Source organism: Porites lutea, chromosome 3 (assembly GCF_958299795.1).
Source record: "Porites lutea chromosome 3, jaPorLute2.1, whole genome shotgun sequence".
NCBI lineage: Eukaryota > Metazoa > Cnidaria > Anthozoa > Scleractinia > Poritidae > Porites > Porites lutea.
Window position 1 is genome coordinate 30365303 of NC_133203.1, and position 20023 is coordinate 30385325.

At 40.6% G+C, this 20023-nt stretch overlaps 1 protein-coding gene across 1 annotated transcript in view; it reads right to left on the reverse strand.

The window, feature by feature from the left end:
* Positions 1-3446: 3446 nt before the first annotated feature.
* The window catches only part of LOC140930903 (sacsin-like), a 34192-nt gene continuing 17615 nt past the window's right edge, over positions 3447-20023 (reverse strand). The window contains exons 8-10 of the mRNA XM_073380623.1: positions 8813-19932; positions 7130-7409; positions 3447-5355 (exon numbers count right to left, since the gene is read on the reverse strand). Of these exons, the coding sequence (XP_073236724.1) occupies positions 5336-5355; positions 7130-7409; positions 8813-19932 (11420 nt within the window). The 3' untranslated portion in view covers positions 3447-5335. The remainder of the gene's footprint in view (positions 5356-7129; positions 7410-8812; positions 19933-20023) is intronic.

Here is a 20023-nt window from a genome sequence, read left to right on the forward strand (position 1 = left end):
GAAACTCATTGGACCGGTTATTTAAACGGAGTTTAACCAGTGTTTAACAAAACCGCGTTCTAAGTCATTTTCAGCTTGCACAAATATGCAAGGGTTTTATCTAAAAGCCGTTTTTGCTGAACAGTTTCATTAAGGCGTATAGAGTAGAAAAGCCGTTTATCCTGTTAAATTGACACACTGAGGGGGAGATCTGAAGGTTCAAAAATGTCTTAAACAGCGGTGTAAATTAGACTTGGTTTAAGTAACCGACCATTATAATTAATGCGAGAAAACTAACTAGGAGTGAATAAAATTAAGTAAATTCCCTGTAGTCAAGAAGTGCTGCTAAACACCAACTAGATATTAATCATTGCACAAAGACTCAGTATAAAGCAAACCAATAAAAATAGGATATAATTAGTAGATAGCAATTCTCGTGGCTCTTTTTTAAAGGTTATTTCCTCTGAATTTTTCTAACTTATAGTTTGCATTTCACTTTGTTTTGTCTGGCTTGAATACCTCGGCGCCTGAGCCAGAGTTTGCCTGTAGAGCGCTTCGATAAACGCTGGTCGTTATGTTCACTAAAATTTTCGAAATTCAGAAACTCGATAATGAGGATTAAAGGATAGTAAAAGGCAAAGGCTTAAGGTTACACTGAATATAAACTTTTGCACGAAATACTGTGTTTAAGATGCTTTAGTTTTGGAAAAGAACCCAAGCGAATCGGGAATGAAATAAACACTTTAATCTACGGAATTATCTAGAAACCTCACCACCACTTGTGAAAATAATTTCTGAATAAATATTTCGACGATTTTTGTTAGAATACGAACTATTTCCTTGACATGGAGCCATGCATTGAACTCGTACACTGTAGTAACTTTTATGCGAGCAGATGTCAATTTCCGCAAGACGGAAGTCGGCCAAACAACAACGCCAACCCCTCAAGTGCAAACAAAGTTTCCTTTCCTTTTTATTTTTCACAGTGCACTGCTGTCAAGTATAGCCAAAACCTTTTAAAAACATATCATTTGTACCTATTCGCGGAAAAACCTACCATCCGCTCCTAAAAACATCCCGTTCACTGTCAAAGCTCAGAAAACAGAAGTAAAATTTCGTCGTTACTTGTTTACGTCCTCCACGAAACGCAAAATTAGGCATTTTCACGTCGTAGTCGTGCTTAAACGGGCAGAGAAATGTACAAAAAGTGTGGTGTACGTAGTTGTTGCTTCTTTTTTGACGTTCTCGTTGTCGTCCACGTCGTTGGATCTTAAAGTCCCTTACAGTCGTTCCGCGAACAGGTTTCTCGGAAAAAGGTGAATATTAATCAGTTACGGGAGGCGCTGAAACACTTGGATTCAGGGCTTTGAATTCCACCAACCAAGACTAAATTTTGCCTGTTTTCAGCTTTAGAATATGTGTGACATACCTTTTTTGATTAACTCCGCTTTCGCTGGTTCACGGAAACAGAGAAGTAAACCATTCCCTGTCCACAATCTATTGGAAATGAATCTTTCCCAGAATATGCTCTTGGATAATGGCAGACGCCACGTGAGCAGATTTCTCGGAATCGATCTGTTGAAGCAGCACTGGAACTTCCCAGGCCTTCTCGGCCAATGTATTTTCGGTGATGTATCCGAAAAGCACTCGAACGGGGCGAGATTAATATAATTATCTTAACTGGTTTCTCAGGTACAATATTGTTCCAGTCAGGACGGCATATATGTATGGAAGGGTTGCACTTTCAGTAAGATGATATGTTTAAATTTAAAGACGGGACCCCTTTCAATGTACATTTTTCAATATAACTCTTTTTATGATTTTCCCCTTCACTTTTCTCGGAAATTGTTTGGGTGCTTTCCTGGAGACACTACGGTCTGTAATATTATAAAATTACCAAAGTGGATTGGTAAAGTGGCACTGAAATTTGCTTTCAAAGCACTTGGAGAATTCTTAAGAATCGCCCGATGTAAGGGAATCCGGATTCCGGAATCCGGGAAATTGTTTCATGTGGAATCCGGAATCCAGGGCCTTGGAATAAGGAACACAGCACTAGGAATCCGACTCTAGGATTTTCCTCTTCACGTTTCTCGGAAGTTGTGTGCGTGTTTTCCTGGAAACACGACCGTCTGTAATATAAAAATTCCAAAGTGAATTGGCAAAGTAGCTTTCAAAACATTGGGAGAGTTCTTTAAAAGAACTATAGCAAGGATAGTTTCCAGATGAGGAAACAAAATAATGTGTTGTATTTCAAAACCTCTTCTCCCAGGTTGTTTAAAAATTTAAGAGATAAAACAATAGTTTCTCATACACCCCTTGCATATAAAACTTCGGCTCGTTTTAGAGCATGTCCTAAAAAAGATCATTTCCCGAAATTCAATTTTCCTCTGAAGGATCTCAGTTTCATGAAGTAGACTTCGAACTGTTTCAAGCATGCAACGATTTCTCAGAAAAATTCCAATCTCATCCGAGGAAAAGATCTACAGTTGATCAGTGGTTCAAAAAAAAAAGTCAAATTGCAATGAAGATAAACTGTCTTTTTTAAAACTAATTGACCTCTCAATCTTTGAGGTCTGAGTTTTCGAGAACACCCACTGACCGCGCAATTGAAGCGTATAGGCGGATATGCTCGCAAACACCTTTAAGCGTTATAGCGAATTAAGAATTAGTTCTTTGGAAATTATTACAACTCACTGAAAGGAAAGTGGAACTGAATTAAACTTGCCATGAAAACAAGGGATTAAAGTTAACACAATTATCACATCTCAAACAGTTTCCTCCTAAAACAGCTCAGCCTGCTGCAGTATAAGCCGAGGGTCCCAATAGGGTTCTTCAATCCCGTATTTCCGACTCAAAAGTTTGTGCCATCCCGTAATCCCGAGGGTTATTTCGGGCGTTCTAACTCGCACGTATACTTTCAATTCCGAAGCTTGCCGGATTTTGCTTAAAAACCCCGAATCCCGAGCTTCAAATTAGGGAAGCCTTTATCTAGGTCAGTTCGATAAGTTTAGAAAAGCTAAGCTTTACAGTCTTAGTCTGTGTTGCGATAAACCGTTTCAAAAGACCATTTTTGTTTTTAAAATTTGCCTTATGCTTTATATTATTAGCTTTGTTTTCTACAAGTTTATGGGTAATAGATAGTGCGAAGTACGAATTAGTTCTTTTTCCTCCATTCCACCTGTCTAAAAGAGAAGTAGAACTGAAGCAAAGTGACATTTTCGCTGCCGTCGTCTTCGTCGATGCTAAAAATTAACGTAACTCCTTACTATAAATCAAAGAGGGAAGACAAGAAAAGGATTGTACCCCAATTCAAAACATTTTGATAACATTTTAAGTTGATTTACATTCCGCCTGAGAAAAATCAAAATTGCTGAAGATTCAACCTATGGCTCTTCTTCTAAGAGATCACTTTTTAAAAGGCTCCAACTGTCCGAAATCAAACATACTCAAAATGCATTGTAATAAACTAAAACTTTATTTCAACAGGGCCCAGGGCCCGCATCTTAAAAACTACTTTACATTAAGATTTTAAAATAATATTTTTGAAGCATGAAATTAAGTACTATGACATAATTTAAAACAACATACAATGTATAAGAAACCCTAAAAACCAATAAAATACAAAAAAAGAAACTTAAAAAGTATCAAATTTCATGAAAAACGTTATTAACAATTACGATAAGAAAAAACTGTCTTGTTCGACGGCATAAAACCTGTATGCCCTTTAGCATTTGCTATGTTAAGTTATGTCTTCATTAAAATTTTCGCGCCACTAAAAAGAAAGGTCCTTCTCTCACAACTTAGTTTAACCTTTGGTAGCGATCACGGTCTACTACTCTGCTTGTAATGTTCAATCAGGAAAATCTATTAAAACGATTACAATACGGTTTGTCCCTTTTAAATGATCGTGGATATTCTAACTTTCCTCGTCAAAATGACGTTTCGTACATGCGATAAAACCGATGTACCGAGAAGCAAGAAAATGAACCCAAAGATAAAAAAGGGATGTCGACTGAATCTGTAGACGAATCTTCGTTTAACTTTCGCATTATTACGATGCGACTACTATAACATAGGCCACTTAGAGAATGTTGACCAATCGGATAATAGGAAAATAAGAATACATTCCAAGAAAGTTAGTTCTCAGTCAGTCATCAGCAGCTCGTGAAAAAAAAGGCAATATTGATAGCAAACGTTTTTCATGAAAGCAAAATGTTTCACCAGACAATGTTTTTCTACTCGAAACTTTGCATACAACACCCAGGAGACATATTTCTTTGACACGAGCTGTTATTTTGTCATTTACATTGTACCAGCTATTCCTTTCGCTACTATTGCCGCACTTTGCGATAACATGCTGCCGCAAGTCAAAAATATAACTATCGCTGAAGTCTTTTGCTTCAGTCACTCGATCTAGCGGACCTCTCGGAAAACACCTGCTTTCTTTTGCGGGCTTAAAAGGTCATGCCTGTACGTTGTAATTGGTTGATTTCGATCCATTTAGTTTATTTCATTTCGTGGTAATTATGATTGACTTCTCGGAATATATTGTTACTATCCCGTAATCCGACTGGTTAACTTTGTCTAGGTGGCGCCGTTTAAAGTAGTCGCACTGTAAAATGTGCATTTTCTTATCAAGAAATTACTGTCAAACCGGGAAAACCGTGAACATAAGAAATATTCTGGAATGTTATTGTCATGCAATAGAAAAGCCAATCAATCACGAGAAAGCTAAACCGTAAGCATGACCGTTAATTAGTTTGTAGTTTTGTGGCCAGTTCACATATCCTGATCTTTGCTGTGATTGGTCATAACACAATAAACATTCCTGAAATATTTCAAGCTTTCCCGGTCGCACTGTAAAACACAATCCCTGGTTATTGTTAGGTTAGTAATCTCTAAAAAGTTATCCTGAGATCTGAATGGTTTCGGAGAATTTGTTTTCAAATTCCTCGAAATTTCACAGAGACTGTATGTCTCATTTACATTTTTGCAACCAAGCAATGTCGCGCGTTTGATAACTGATACTTTCTCCCATTTTAAAATGGAAATCCCAGATAAAAGCAAATATATGAAACAATAGTTTCAAGATTATTGAACGTAATTTTGCCTTTCGATTATAGGCTTGCCGATTGGAAAGTGCATCAGAAGCTTAATATGTTGTTTGTAATAATGGGGAACTAAGTTAACAAAGTATAAACATGATTCCTAATCAAGTTACTTTTCCGTACGTATCAGCTCAAAAACATTCTTTCTTCCCACAATCCCTCGCGCTCCCATTAATTCTCTTGTTGGTAAGAGACTGAGAGACGACGGGGCAGAATCAGCTAAATGTCTAAAAATGGCCTCGGTCCTTTTAAATTTTCTCTTCTTTGTCTAAAGAAATAAGGGATAAAATTAAAAGGTTAGGTTGTAACAAACACAAATTTCAGCCTAAATTAAAACAAGTGCAATTTGTAGACTATTCTATTCTATTGTTTTATATAAAATTGTAAGTATATATGCACTTATATTTTTACTGTCTCTGTTATACGTTATTTAAATGTCTACACCAATTAGTTGCACGTGGTAGCGACCAACTCGAAAGCCTAAGCTCCATTTCACCTTTGATGATTTTAGTAATTTAATGTTGTTTTAATTTCTCTTACTTTTGTAATTTATTGTAATTTTTTGGTAGTAACCTCTTGAAAAAGTGCAATAAGTAAAAAATCTGAAATGGGCAGAAGGAATGTTACAGTGTTGGCCTCTGTTGCGTTGTCGAAGACGAAATGAAAGAAACAGTTGCAGTCCCTTTTGACTAGCTTCATTACATGTAAATTATATATAAAACAGTAATTAGAGGACAGTAAAGACAAAAGTGACTTGTGTTGCTGTCTTATTAGTGATTAATGTTTAATTTTGTCTTGGATAAAGCAGCAAGATTTAGATGTTGTTATTTTCCTACAAAAATGTCATTATATAAAGCTAGTTGTCTGGGGTTACCGATCCACTAACACAAGTAACTAAGAGGTCCACAAACCCAACCCGCAAAAGACTGACAACATCTCTCCACATTTACCTACTTGTAACCGTTGCCAAGTGACGAAGCATTTATAAGCCAGGCCGGTATGTGTTGATAGTATGTTGTAATATTTTTTAACCATCCTATAATCATGGACCAAAGTGCCACAAAGTGCCTTTCAGCATTGTATAGGGCGGGGGAGGAAGAATTGTCAGGCATTTGTAGAAAAAAGGAACGCTGCTTCAAGAGAGCATGCTAAAACGTAGATATAATTACCAATATTGCATGTCTGTCCCAAGGAATTTTGTCTACAAGATTGCCTGAATTGCGTATGACGATCTTTCATCAGGAGCGAGGAAAAACACCTCTATACAGTTCTGAGAAAGGGGCGTTTTGGCGTTTTTCTTTTCGACTTTATTTCAGACCATTATGAACAAAAGTCCATACATTTGCGGCTCCCATTTCCTACACCCACCCCGCATACAACGTTGAATTGAACCAGGTATCCACAACATTTTCTGCCATTCACTCTTGTCCAGGATTGTGATTCAATCATTTACAACATTCCCTAGACATCTTTTTATATTTTTTTTTGCAATAACTAAACGATTTCTCATGTTCTCATTGGTCGAAATTTATGTTCTATGAGACCGTGGAAAATGTCGTGGGATATAGTAAATGTATTGAAAGCTAACGAGAGCTGGAGTTACGTCTTAGGACACCCAGCGATTGACGAACAAGCAAGTGCTGGCAGCGTTGGTTAGGGCATGGCCATCTGAATGAAAGGTTCTGAGTCCGATTCCCATGGGTGACCTCCTGTCCCTTATTCGACTTCTTTCCTTTCCAAATAGTTTAAAGCTGTTTTAAATGCCCATTTAACGGAGGACTGAGCAAGGTGAGCGCACCGTCGTTTTCGGGGTTTGGTCAACAGATAAGGACCCGTTAAATGAGGACCCTTTAGTTTTACTTTTAAGGTATGCAACAAAGCCGTGTGTAATGTAGGCAAAGGGAATAACATTCTCAGCATTTTGTGAACACAACATATGTCTATACAACTACAGTTCTGTTGCTTCTTGCAGAAATGAAAATTTTAACACAACGTTTAAGTCACATTTATAGTTTTAAGGGTTACTCAGGAAAGTTTCATACCTGAGGTGAGTCTGTTTCCCACCTTCCTAACGATTTTATTAGCTATTTCATAAGCTTTCGTTGCTTTCTCTTCATTGTACACGTCCTTCGGTATCTTGGGATAGGCCATTCTGTCTGGGTAGCGCATGCGTGTTGAGTTACCCACAAGGCTCTCCAGCTTGTCCGCTAACTCAGTCAACTGAGGGTCTCCCAAATTGTGGCAGTTTCTAACCAGATTGTGGACATAAATTTTGTCTGCGTCTACACCATACTGAGCTGCCTTTAGGGCCTTCTCTGCTGCCTAGAGGAACATAAATTTACTCTTAAAATTCAACTTATTGATTGTAAATTTAAGCAACGGCGCAGTTTTCCAGGCCAATTTGATCACCGGCTAATAAATTTACTGAAATGTCCTCTCACTTCTCGAACAACTAAATAACTTGTCATATGGATTCAATGAGTTACAACAAAACATCTCTTTCAACCCGAAACTACAAAATACTGCGGCTTTAAGGAGCTGTTTTCCTTCCAGGCTTTTTAATCTATGTACTTGACGCAAATAATCTGTACGGTATCTTTACCACATTAAAACCTTCAACAGGCTGAAAAATGGGTTATGTTCCTGCTTGTGTAGCTTCGACATTCAAAATTGATGTCGCGCAAATATCATAAATCGTTATGCGATGTGGGGTCGATGTAGTGACGATGTATGGCCAATGACAGGCCGATTCGAGGTCGATAATTATTTTCAGACGTGGATGCTTGGTTACCCCGCCTCTCTCAATATATATTTTTAAAACAAGCACACCACTTACTGTTGTTTACTTTACTGTCAAACCTTGTGCAGTTCTAACCAAAAATGTGAGTATCGTAAGTCAAAGCGAGCAATGAAGAGTGATTCTACCTTCCCTAAACAATTTGATTGGCAAGAATCGACAGAGCTAGCCATAAGTAATAAGCGAAAAGCCTTGCCCAATCGTTTGTTTGTGAAAAAACCATTCTACAATGTGAAGCCTAGGTGCATGCTTATAATATGTGAGGTATACTAATTTCTGCTATCCATTTCGTGTTTCTCAGGTTTCAATAAAACTCCGTTTCAAAACTATATCTTGTGTTTTGTTTCATTAAGCCAAGACATGTACACCTACATAAAGAAATGCAAGAAAAGAGTACAAAGAAAGGAAAATTTTAGAATCATATAGCTTATCGAATGATCACATTACCTCTCTTCCAGCTAAACTGTGGTCTCATACAGAAAATCATTTCCCTAGCTTTTTTTTTTTGCTTTTAACCTGCGGTACTTATAAACGGGCTACTATAGACAGGTCTATTGTTTCGTTTGCTACAGGTAACTAAGCACTGTTGGGGGACGAGGACAGTTATAAACACGTGAAAAGAAACGAGTATACACCTATTGGACATGCAGCAGGAAGCTGCCTATTGGTAAAGAAAAATCCCTTCATTTGTGCGGAAAAGGTACTTATTATCTTTATTAAGGAAAACCAACTGTCTTATCATTCATGAATTTTAATTAGCGGATCCAATTGTTACAATGAATACGAAAGGCAGGAAAAGGCCAAAGTGCGGATTCAAATGCTTAGCCCATAATAATTACTCCTAGCGCAGTGCCTTCAGTTTCTTTCGCTACTTACAAACTGAAGGTATACATCAACTTGGAAATATAGGTCACGGACTCATTCTTACCTGATGGCATTTAAAGCATGCCCACTCAAAGGAAGGGCTGGTAAAGGCAAGTTCATTTGCACCAGCCTCGAGGTCAGCTTCAGCTTGTCTAAACCATCGCTTGGCTTCTTCAGGTTGGGGATTCCTTTCGCAAAGGCTTGGAGGAACACTTTTCTTTGATCTGTGACTAGGTGAGGACCCCCAGGAACCGAACCTCTCAGAAAACCGTTCTCTGTATCCTTTTCGCTGTGAGCCATGTTCCCTTGCACGTGCTTCACAAAAAGCAAACAAGTCGTCGTAAGAACCTCCAAGCCGTGAAACCTCCTTCTTAATGTGCTGGAGAACTGCTCTGTAGAATTCCTCATTGCCTAAATTCTTCTCTGGATGCCACCGTAGACAAAGACGCTTGATAATTTGGAGCTTTTCCTCTTGTGGCAGTTCCCATGATTTCTTTAGTAGATCAGTGACCTCATTTAGGACCTCTTGTCTGTTTTGGCAACAATTTAGTTGCTGTTCAAATATGTCATTTAAGCAGTGGAATTTATACAGTTTGTTAGATTTAACTACTGCTGGTTCTTTGTCGTGTCCAGTGTTGATTTTGTACTTCTTCGTCAGGAGATCTGCGTCCTCATTACTTACCTCGTCGATGATAATTGCGTAGATGAACGTGGAATTGAGGAGCAGACCAGGGTCGTCCAGCTGGCAGCCTATGTATTCGTCAGGCTCAAATAATTCGAATGCGTCATTAAGCAAATGATGGTCCTCGATTGGAATCAGGGTTCCTGGTTCGGGATAGATATCCATTTCCGCTGCCACATAGCTGTCATCTTTTCGAATCCCCATTCTGTCTAGGAGTGACCAAATTTTTGAAGGAGGATAACGCAACATATCAGAAATGACAAATGCCTTCTTTCCTAGAGACTCCCCGTACATTTCGACGATTACGTTAGTAACCAAAGATGCCGTGGACAAGGGGTCATCGATTCCAGATTTGGTGTTAATGTATACTCTTCGTATCTCTTGGTCAGACAACACCAGTTTTTCCTCGAAAGAGGGAACCTCAGCCGTACTTCCCGGAATCAGACCTCCATTGTAAAAAAGGGATGTTTCCAGAAATTTTACAGCACAGAGATCAATGCTTCGTAGACCTTTTTCGATGCCTGCAATGACACTTTCGTTAAAATTCTTTTTATGAGAATTCACATCTCTAATTATCCTAGCAATTCCACGACCAAACTGCACAGTCGAAAGTTGACGTTTCAGTTGGTTCACAGTACCATCTGTCACTATGACGGCTTTCTCAGGACAGCTTAGTTTTTCGTTGACCACAGAAGAAAGCATCTTAGGCTGTACATCCAAAGGTAATTTCATCATCAGGTCTTTAAAGTTGACCATCGTTGATTTACAGCTTACATTCATCAGGCTTAGTTCAAGCACAAAACATTTCTGAAGCCCACGGATTCGATTGCTATAAGTAGGAGAATCATCAAATATAAGATCTGTTGCTTGGTGGAGAGTAACAGGGATGATACTAGGAAACGTATTTGGAGAAGCACATCCCGGGGGCATGGCTGGTAAGTACAATTTAGAAAGTGAAGAGATGTTCTCCTCTTCTTCCTGCAACGTATCGAAAAACCCTTTTACAGCCTTAGAGCATATGCGAACTTCATTTGGGTTAAGTTTGCTACCCTTACAACCCTTCTGCAACCTCTCGAGGACCATGGCGTAGTGGGTGGGTCTTGCATACTTGGAACATCCAAGGAACTCAAACAGTTCTCGAAACTTGCCAAATTCTGGCGGCACTCCATAAAGGAAGGGTCTTATCTCATCCTTTTCGTACAGATCAAGGACTGCTTGACTTGGTAGAATGAATCTCTTGCCCTTTTCAATCAAAATACAACGAGTAGTTTGAAGCGTGATCTTTGCTCCAAGATCGTCAATCGCGTTCTCCAGTAGAAATTTGTATATACTTTCCATGACCCGCGTTATCGCAGAAAACTGTTCGCTTGATGCGTTTTCTTTATCGTTTCTGCTTTCAAGGTGGAGGCAGATTGTTTCACAGTGACTAACCACAAGATCAACAGGCGGCTTCTTCAGAATTTTCAGTTTGGAGAGGAGATCATTCAGATACTGGTCAACATTTCTATGAGGACAGCCAAGTGCAAGCTCATAGCGGTGAAATCTTGGATCTGCTGAATTTGGTAGCAAAGAGGCTTTTGACCAAACGATTTCTTGATGTTCACTAACAACTGCACTTTTAAATGCAATAAATGGAATTTCGCTATCCTTTTTTCCTCCAAACGGTGTGCAGAGTGCCCGCAGAGATTCTTTGACTTTACCTCCTGCAACAAAGGGAACGTCACAGACACGGTTCAAAAGAAATTCCCCTACCACATTATGTCGAGAGAAGAGGTGGCGCACCAGTACTTCAGACCTCCTGTACGTCTCCTCAGTTCGTGCTGTTTCAGCTTCTTGTGCAACTTGGATTGCAAATCTGTAAAATTGGTCTTCAGAGACTTCTTCAACCAGACCTATCTTCTTCAAGAAGGGCAGCCATTCTTCCCAACCAAATGGATCTGGAGGAAACATGTCTTTGGTTAGCATTGCACGGAAAACTTCGTTGTCAGGGTCGTAGAAGTTGGATGCGGTTTTCATGATACCGCCTATTGACGGAATGAATTCCACTGTTGTTAAACAGTCAAGCAATCTTCTGTTATCACGCTCCTCACCCTTACTTCCTGTCTCTACTGGAAATAAAATGAGTTGACGAAGATATCGGAGATGTGCCAACTTACCCTTGACAGAGAGGTGCTTAAAACATTTTAAGACAAACTTCAAGTAGACTTCTACCGGAGGTAAAGGCTGCAGTTGTAAAAACTCAAAAATTTTTGACAAGCTGGCAAGAGGGTCCAAAAACAGACAATGAAGTCTGGATTCAACAACATTCATCTCGTCCTTGGGGATTCCAGGAAGAAGAAAAACGTTTCTATCTTTGATCTTTGCAAGATTGCCAGTTGCTGTTGGATAAAATGGCAGTTTCCTCAAAGTTCCCTGATCAACCGTCTCCAGGCTCTCGATGTTACGGCTAAAGTATTCGAGAATACCTATAGCATCTGAGAGCGTTAATTTTTCGTCAAAAGAAGAAAGATCCATCTCAAGCTTCTCCTTAAGAACTAGGATAAGAGAATGGGGCGACTCGAGGGTGGCTACGAGACTATGTGCGAATTCATATGACTCCGGTTTGATGTAAGGTACTGAATCAGCACTCCTCGCTAGCATTACAGATTTGTTAAGCTCTGGCAAGCCCAAATTCCGCAAAGCCTCTACCAGCCTAGTGCTAGATTCACCGCAATAAGTAAAATCTAAAACAGTTTCGGCTTTCTTCAAGGGCACCAAAATCTGATCTGAAAGTTTTTGTTCGCTACGCATCACAGGATGCTGCCTTTGGAGGATTTCTGGCTGGATTATTTCTGTTGCTGGGAGAATATTCCAATCAGAGAGTGGCGACAAGAGGTTTCGAATGAATATAGTTTTCTTCTCCTTTTCCACGTCTGTTTTCTTCATAACATCGTTAGTAAATTGACGTAAAAACTCCCATACTCTGTAAATCCAGCGGTGATTAGGCAAAGTGTTACCCTGGCTATCAGGACGCCACCTTACGGAATAGTATCGCCTATAGATACCTTCAGGCAAATTTTTTGCTAATTGTGAAGCAAAAAAGTTGACATCAAAGGGCTGGAACACAGAAATTTCCCCACAATCAATGGCACCGAATACTTCACTACGAACCGCGGTGTTCACAAAAAGAGATGGGGTTAATGGCAAAATGTCTGCATACTGGCTCAAACATCGGCGATCACTTTCGCTGAACCGTCTTAAAACGTTGTCTTGGGTGAGAAGTAATGGGAGATCATGAAGTTTTTCCAAAAAATGCTCATCATCTCTGCAATACTTTAGGACACGAATCACCCCTCCTTGATCCTTGAATGGCGTGTTGCTTACATCACATGGAATTACACCGATATCACCATGCGGATCTGGATCACAAATTGACTTGTAGAAGTCTAAAACGGCTGAAGGAGAGATACAACGAACCGGCACTCCTGCTCTGCTAAATGCATCATAAACCTTCAAGGAGAAGGCGAGCAGATTGAAACCAGTTTCCAGCAAAGTTTCTTCAAATTTGGTCTTTGATCTAATTCTGTACTCTTGTCTTCTTTTCTGTTCTTCCTCGCCTTCAGAACGTTTTGGTGGCAATGGTGCAAAACAACCATTCATGTCGAGATCATTGAAGAAGGCTTGCTCCTTGCCAGCACCCGTGGGCGGCAACCAAGTGACTTGAACTTTTTCAGAATCAGAAACTTTTGCACGGCTACTTGATCGTGTCTTTACCGGTCTCACTAACGGAAGCAAGCGCATTCCATTAGTGTTTATTTCTTGGAATACTGAATTAACCAGCGTCCTCCAGTAAGGTTCTTCTATGGGAGAGACTGGAAACAGGTTTTCGTAAGAAGTTAATCTCTTTAAGATATCACCTCTGTTGAAAGTGCCATTGCGAGTTGCACGGTTTTGAACAAATGGCAGTTGGAGGAATCCACGCACTTTGTGTAGCAGGGTGAGATAACAGGAAGCAACGACATCGCACAACAAAGCATTATTCCAGTCGCTCCTATAACCTCCAGCTTCATCCCTCCACAAACTTCGTCTGGCCTCGTGGTCCAACGCAAAGTGACCATTTATGTGAACCGGCAGGTCAGTTTCAAATGGAAGTGGAAGAAAACAGTAAGCTTTCTTTTTTCCTCTCGCATCTGCCGTGTTGCAATCTAAAAGGCAAGCCACACCACCCCGAGGAAGCATCCCGAGCTTACCTTCCTTAAAGGCAACGTTGATACTGTCTTTTACGCGCTTCTCTAAGCCAACCTGTTGGACAATTAACCACTTCTCCTTCTTACCGCAGTTGTCTTGCAGTGTTAGTGTATAGGTACACTGTTTGGCCGTTATGTTCGTGGGAAGAAAGGCCTTTTCTCTCGTCTCTCTTCCAATCTTATTTATGTAGGCAGCGAATGCTTGCCTTTCTCTTTCATCTTCATTTGACATACTCACTTGAACGGAGTAGGTTTTTTGGAGGTTTCCACTTTCATCTATCGATGCAACGCCTATCTTTTTGACATTGTTCGCAAAAAGAAGAACTTCGAAAAGCTCTTTCTTCAAGTCTTTCATCATAAACTCCAGTTTCTCCATACTAACCGGGGTTTGTGATATTAGTGAGTCTCTCGCCATTTTCTCAGACTTAAGGGGAAATCTGAACATGGTTGCATTTTCTAAGGGAAAATGCTCCTCGAGGTAACATGAGAAAACATCTGGAAACTTTGACTTTAACTCTTCAATACCTTTAAACATTCTTCCAGGCTTTGCATTACTTGCACCGGGAATGTATTTGCAGTGCGGGTCGAACACGCACAAAACATCACCAATTTCCTCACCCTTGGAAATAAATGATGGAACATCAGTTAAGTGATAGACAGCATTAAATCCAACACCGTATTGACCAGTTTTGTTCGGATCTTCTCCCTTGCTGCCTTCGCCAAGCTTGCAAATGCCTTCGATATCCGCCGTAGTAAATGGTTTGTTGTTGTACACACACAAGGCAGGACCCTGCACCAGTTTCCAACTTTCTCTGAACACTTTTTCATCAGGGTGGTGCCTGGGGTCTTTAATAAAGCAGATCTCAGTTGCCTGTGCATCATCAGCGTTTTGAAGAAGCTCTTTCAAAATTTCTTTCTCGCCTGGGTAGCCCATCAAAATTCGTTTCAATCGATTTGTGAGCTCTTCCTTTTGCCCAAAAGGAAACCCAGCATCGTGATGTTGCAGAGCCCCCTCCCTGCGTGTTTTAACACCCAGTTGTTTACAGGTTGACCAGGGAATCTTCTCATGAACGGACAGTTCGTCTGGATCATCAGGCATCCAAGGGCAGTCCTTGTAGCAAAGGTCATGCACATCACGCATTATGCCTCTAAAATCAGGAAGATAAAGAGCGCCCCACTTTTCCTGTGGCTCTGAATCATCGTCATTCGATCCTTGTAACGTCTCGGAAAGTTGAATCGCCATGTTGATTGCCACCTGTAGAGCCCTTTCATCCAGTTTCATCTCTCCAAAATCTCTTTTCACTTTTTGGAGACCAAAAATGTAATCTTTTTGTTCGAAATGCTCCCTCACGCCAGCAACCTTCATTAAATCAGCAAATTCATCGCGAAAATGATCTGGAAGTCGCTGTAGGTACGGGGAGCAATCATTCTTAACTTCGAAAGCCACTTGGTTTACAGAAAGAAACGTTTTCCCCACAAGAATGAATCTTTTTTCAGTGAAGAATTTCTCAACAGAAGTTGCACCGCTGACCATTTTCTCCTGTAGAAAGAAATAAGCCTCAGAGCAAACGCGGCTTACTTCGTCATAACTTTTACGATTCAGTGTGCTGATTTCCGTAGAAAAGGCAACTTCAAGTTGTTTCATCGCGTGATGTATAGTTATTTCCTTTTCCTCTAAATCGAGCAGCTCTTTAACTTTTTCTGGAATGGCTAAGCCAACAATTGGCTCCGTGCAACATACCTGGTACTTTTTCTCCTCCAAAAAGATGTCCTTAGGCGCTGCCAGAAGCTTTCGACTGCCGTGAAATTCGTTTCCCTTCCAATGCAATGGAAATGACGTCGGTTTTTCAAGAACTGGCAGAAATCGAGCCACCAGAAGACGACTTAAAACAGAATGCGTTGGTCTCTCCCTGTCCTTTTCCTTTAGCTTCTTTTCTACGAGTTTCAGCCACGCCCTCACACGTTTGACCGCTGCCTTATTGTCAACTGCATTTAACCCCGGAATACTTTCTGCTCTTTCTGCGATGTCTTCCCAGGGAAGTTCATCAGAAAGCATTCCTAGATCTTCTAACTTTTCCAGTCTACCAGGTTTTCGAAATTCATCGTTGCTACATGGAAACCTTCCATCTTCCTGGCAAAACAGAGTAGAAGCACGTTTGGTTGGATTAATTAACTGTTTTGGGAATTTGAGGATTTTCCCACTCGGTGAAACGGGAATGCATTTATTACTCTTCAACAGTTCGTCCAAATCACTTTTGTTTTGATCCAAAGCATATAAAACCAATACATCTCTCAATTTTGAAGAAACAGCTGAAATATTAGGGAAGAAAATTTCACAAAAGAACCGATCGATGTCGTAGGTCTTGCTCTCTATTACACCCCACTGTTTACAATGAACAAGCGAATGGAAGACTTCCGCTGGCAAGTCAACTACGTTGTCCATAACATTGGTACATTGTTGAAAAACAGCAAATGAAATGTCTCCAATTTTAGGATCCAAGCGGAGATTGGGATGGAGGAAAACGACTTGATTAACCGAAAACCATTCATTGCCATCAGAGAAGAATGCATGAGAACCAGTTGCAAGTTGTTTGTAGAATGATGTCAGAACAGGCGAGCAATGTTTCTGTACTTCGCACTCTTTCGGCCATAATGAATGGAAAGCATATGAACCGTCATCAGGTACAATTGACTTTACATCCTCTAGTAAAGTAAAGTAAGCAGACGTTATAGAATCTTCCATAAGCTTTGTGTTCCATTTCACTCCATAGCAATCTTTGTCGTCTTCAAGTTTCTCTTGTAAATGACGTCTGTTAGAAGTCACTGCAAATGCTCCATTTATGTGTACGGGGAGACCGCTGTGCATTGGAAGTGGAAGGTAACAGAAAATCGTACCGTTTAGATTAAGTCCACTGTCTTTCTTCGTGACAGGAGATGGCAGAAAAAAGTTTTCTGTTTTCCTTAGCAGCTGAACAGCTATTCCCGCTGATGGAACAAGACTAGGATCTTTTCGTGCAAACTCCATTGCCTCGCCTTTCCCAATTGAGGATACCACCAGCCAAGTGCAAGACTCTTGTGAGGCCTCCTTAGTTTTGAAAAAACTTGCTCCACAATTGGTGAGGTGGCATTCAACGTCCACAGCAATTGAAGACACACAAGATTCCTTTGGAGAAACTTTGCAACCCTTTGCCTTTCTTTTAACCATGGACGCCGCTTGAAGAAAACTAGTTTGTTCCAATAACTTCTGATGCTCTGCGTCCAGTTTTCTTGCAGTATGAGGTAACATGACAGGAAGGGACAATTCCCTCAGTATTCCACCTTCTGTTAGGGATTTGGTGACCTGAAACAACATTTTTGGTTGTGGATTTTGACGTGACGAACTATGCAAGCTGTAAAGGCCAACACGGATTACGTTCTGTGTGAACAGAAGCAAAAGGTCTCTCCTTTCGTAAAAGGTTTTCAACAGCTGACGCATTTCCTCATCGTTATAATGAAGATTTTTTATCTCACTTTTTGCGGCTTGTTGTCTCGTCCTCAACGGAAATCGAAAAAGTGTTCCATTAAACGAGTTGTCTTCTTTCTCGAGAAGCAAATCACATCCGAAAATGCCATTGAAGGGCTTAAACTGGTTCTTGAAATTTCGTAGCCTCTTCGTGTTTTTATTGACGTCGATCTTCATTCCCGGTTTGCTTTTGTTCCTTATCGCTTTGCCCAGATGGAGGGTGCTGGGATCAAAGATGACAAAAAAGTTTTTGCTAAGGAACATTGGAACGTCTGTCAGGTTATACACTGCGTTGAAACCTAGTCCAAATTTGCCAATTTTCTCAGTTTTGGTTTCTTTGGTACGACCATTCAGTTTAGTAATGTTAATAAAATCCTCATCACGAAACTCCGCGTCGTTGTAAACCCACAAAGCAGGACCTTGGCATTCTCTCATCCCTTCGTCAATCAAACAGGTTTGTGCATCTTTATTGTTTCTCTTATCGTAGAGAAATTTAACTTCAGTAGCACCGGCATCGTCCGCGTTTTGAATGAGCTCTTTAAGTACGGAAAATCCATCTGTGTATTCTTCCAAAAGTCGGCGAAGTCTGTCTGTCAATTTCTCTTCTTGTCCAAATTCATCTCCTATTTGCATCTCATCGGGTTTGAGCATTCGATTAGTTAAAGTGGGAACTTGTAGAAGTTCTGCAGTACTATTTGGGACATTTGGATGCACATACAAATAATCCACTTCTTCGTCAAGGTTGCCTCTTTCAAGCCATTCGTGTTCACAGTACATGCAATCTTCAACTTTGACTAGCCTGACACAGGAATCTCCCTCTACATGTGTAGGTATGAGAACTTTCTCCTGAAGGTGCCAAGGCAGCTGTTTGCCAACATCTGGCTTGATCTCATTTAGAATGTCAACAGATATCTGCAAATCTTTCTTTACTTCTGAGTGAGGAAAGCGACGGCCATCATCAAGATACTTCTCTTTTATCTGGTGAAGGACATGAAGAAGGGACAAAGGTTCACAACGCTCTTGCATGCCAAACGTTGTGAAAAGCCTTGAGAACTGTTTCACTTCTGAAGGAAGGGAGAAAATATATGGCAATAGGTCAATTGGAGGTTTATGAGTAAGTATGGTCTTAGAAGAGGAAAAGCCGTCTCCATTCCATATCCAACTTGAACGCTCAACTTCCTGCATGGCCGCTTCTACATCAGCGTCTTTAGGCTGGTCAAGAAAGGAGTATATTTCCTTTACCATTTCGATATACTGGGCCTTCTCATTCGCGGTGTAATGGCACGATACCGTTTTTAAATGCTTCACGACGTCCGAGGCACGGGGCTTCTCGTTCCAGCTGAAATGTTTGGCCAATTGACTGTGTACTTTAACAATGGGCATCACCGTTCCAATAAGGTTCACTTTGTCTTCACTTGTGACATCTGTTGGCCTGTAGAAAAGGGCTTTTTTGGCCGTTTCTCCGTAGAGATGTAGGGTCTTTGGAAAGCCATGAGGCTTTTTTCTCAGAGCAGATACCCATTTTATATCACAAAGCAGTGATCCCAAGTCTTTTCCAGAAAAAGTTTCCTTGAGTTTCCTAGGATTTTTCTCCAAGTAAGCCATTATGGCTTCTGATTTTTGCCTCGCTTTAACAGAGTTCGGCACATCAGTCACTTTCTTTGCACTTTTTAGGAGGTCATGGACAGAGATTTCTTTCTCGCTCTTCATGCCAAGTTTCTCTAGAATCACCAGGAATTCAGGGTTTAAATAAGGTTCTCTAACAGGAAACACGTCTTCATCAGCGAAAATGTCCTGCAATAGGGCTTCCCTGGGATCAAAGATGCCTTCTGCTACGACTCGTCCACTGTTGGTTGGAACAAATGGGAGGACTTTCATGGTCTTCTCAAATTTATCATCGGCCTCTAGATGAACATGATACCTTTCTATTACGAAGGACATAAGTTTATCAATGTCTTCTTCTGAATAGCACCTTCTTCCCACATCAGGAAAAATCTTATCGCACACAAATTCAGTTAGCGTTGGAATTCCGATCTCTAGCAGGCCGGCCATGTCCTTGGAATCTTTATCACTGACGTCAATGAAATCTCCATTTAGAGCTACTGGAATTGGATCTTCTGGTGCTGCTCCCAAGCCATGTTTCTTTGACACGAAAACCTTTGTCAGTGTCTCAAAAATGGGAAGGCAAGAAACGTAAGACTTTTCTTCCGGGGAAAGGGATGGTGTTTTAGAAATAAATTTTCTCAAGAAGCGTTTGCTCTCGTCTTTCACCTTATCTAGCATGATGGCTGAATGCATGCCGGGGCCGTCCCCCAAGAACGAAGAAGAAGCTTCCATAGCTTTTAAAACGCTATGTACACGCGGTGGATGAACAAATGTTTCCAGAACGACTGGATGACTCAGCAAAAAAGTAGGACACTCTTTAATGAGTATTACCCCGAGTTCCTTCAAGACTTCGCTCAACTTTCCATCTAGGCGGTCATTTTTCAGTCTCTTGGCAACAACTCTTGATGGGTTTGTTAACTCTGTTAACGTTACGGGGACTTGTGACAAGTCCAGTGGGATCAAAGGAAGGTTTTCAAAAGTAGTCAGGTCTTCTTTAAAGTCATCTCGTAAATATATCCATAAAGATTCGAGCCAGCGCTTCGGGGGATGATTTAAGTCCTTACCGGGGAACCACTGAACCATGTGTTTACCAAACCATTCAGAAGGTAACGACTTCTTAAGCAGAGCAGGTATTTCTTCTTTGCAAAGGCGTCGTAGTTGAGTACACCCTGTGAACAAAGTGACCACCTGAAATTTAGCTTTAGGTGACGGAACACAGTTTCTCTGAGAAAGTTTGGGTGCTAAGAATTTGCCCTGACG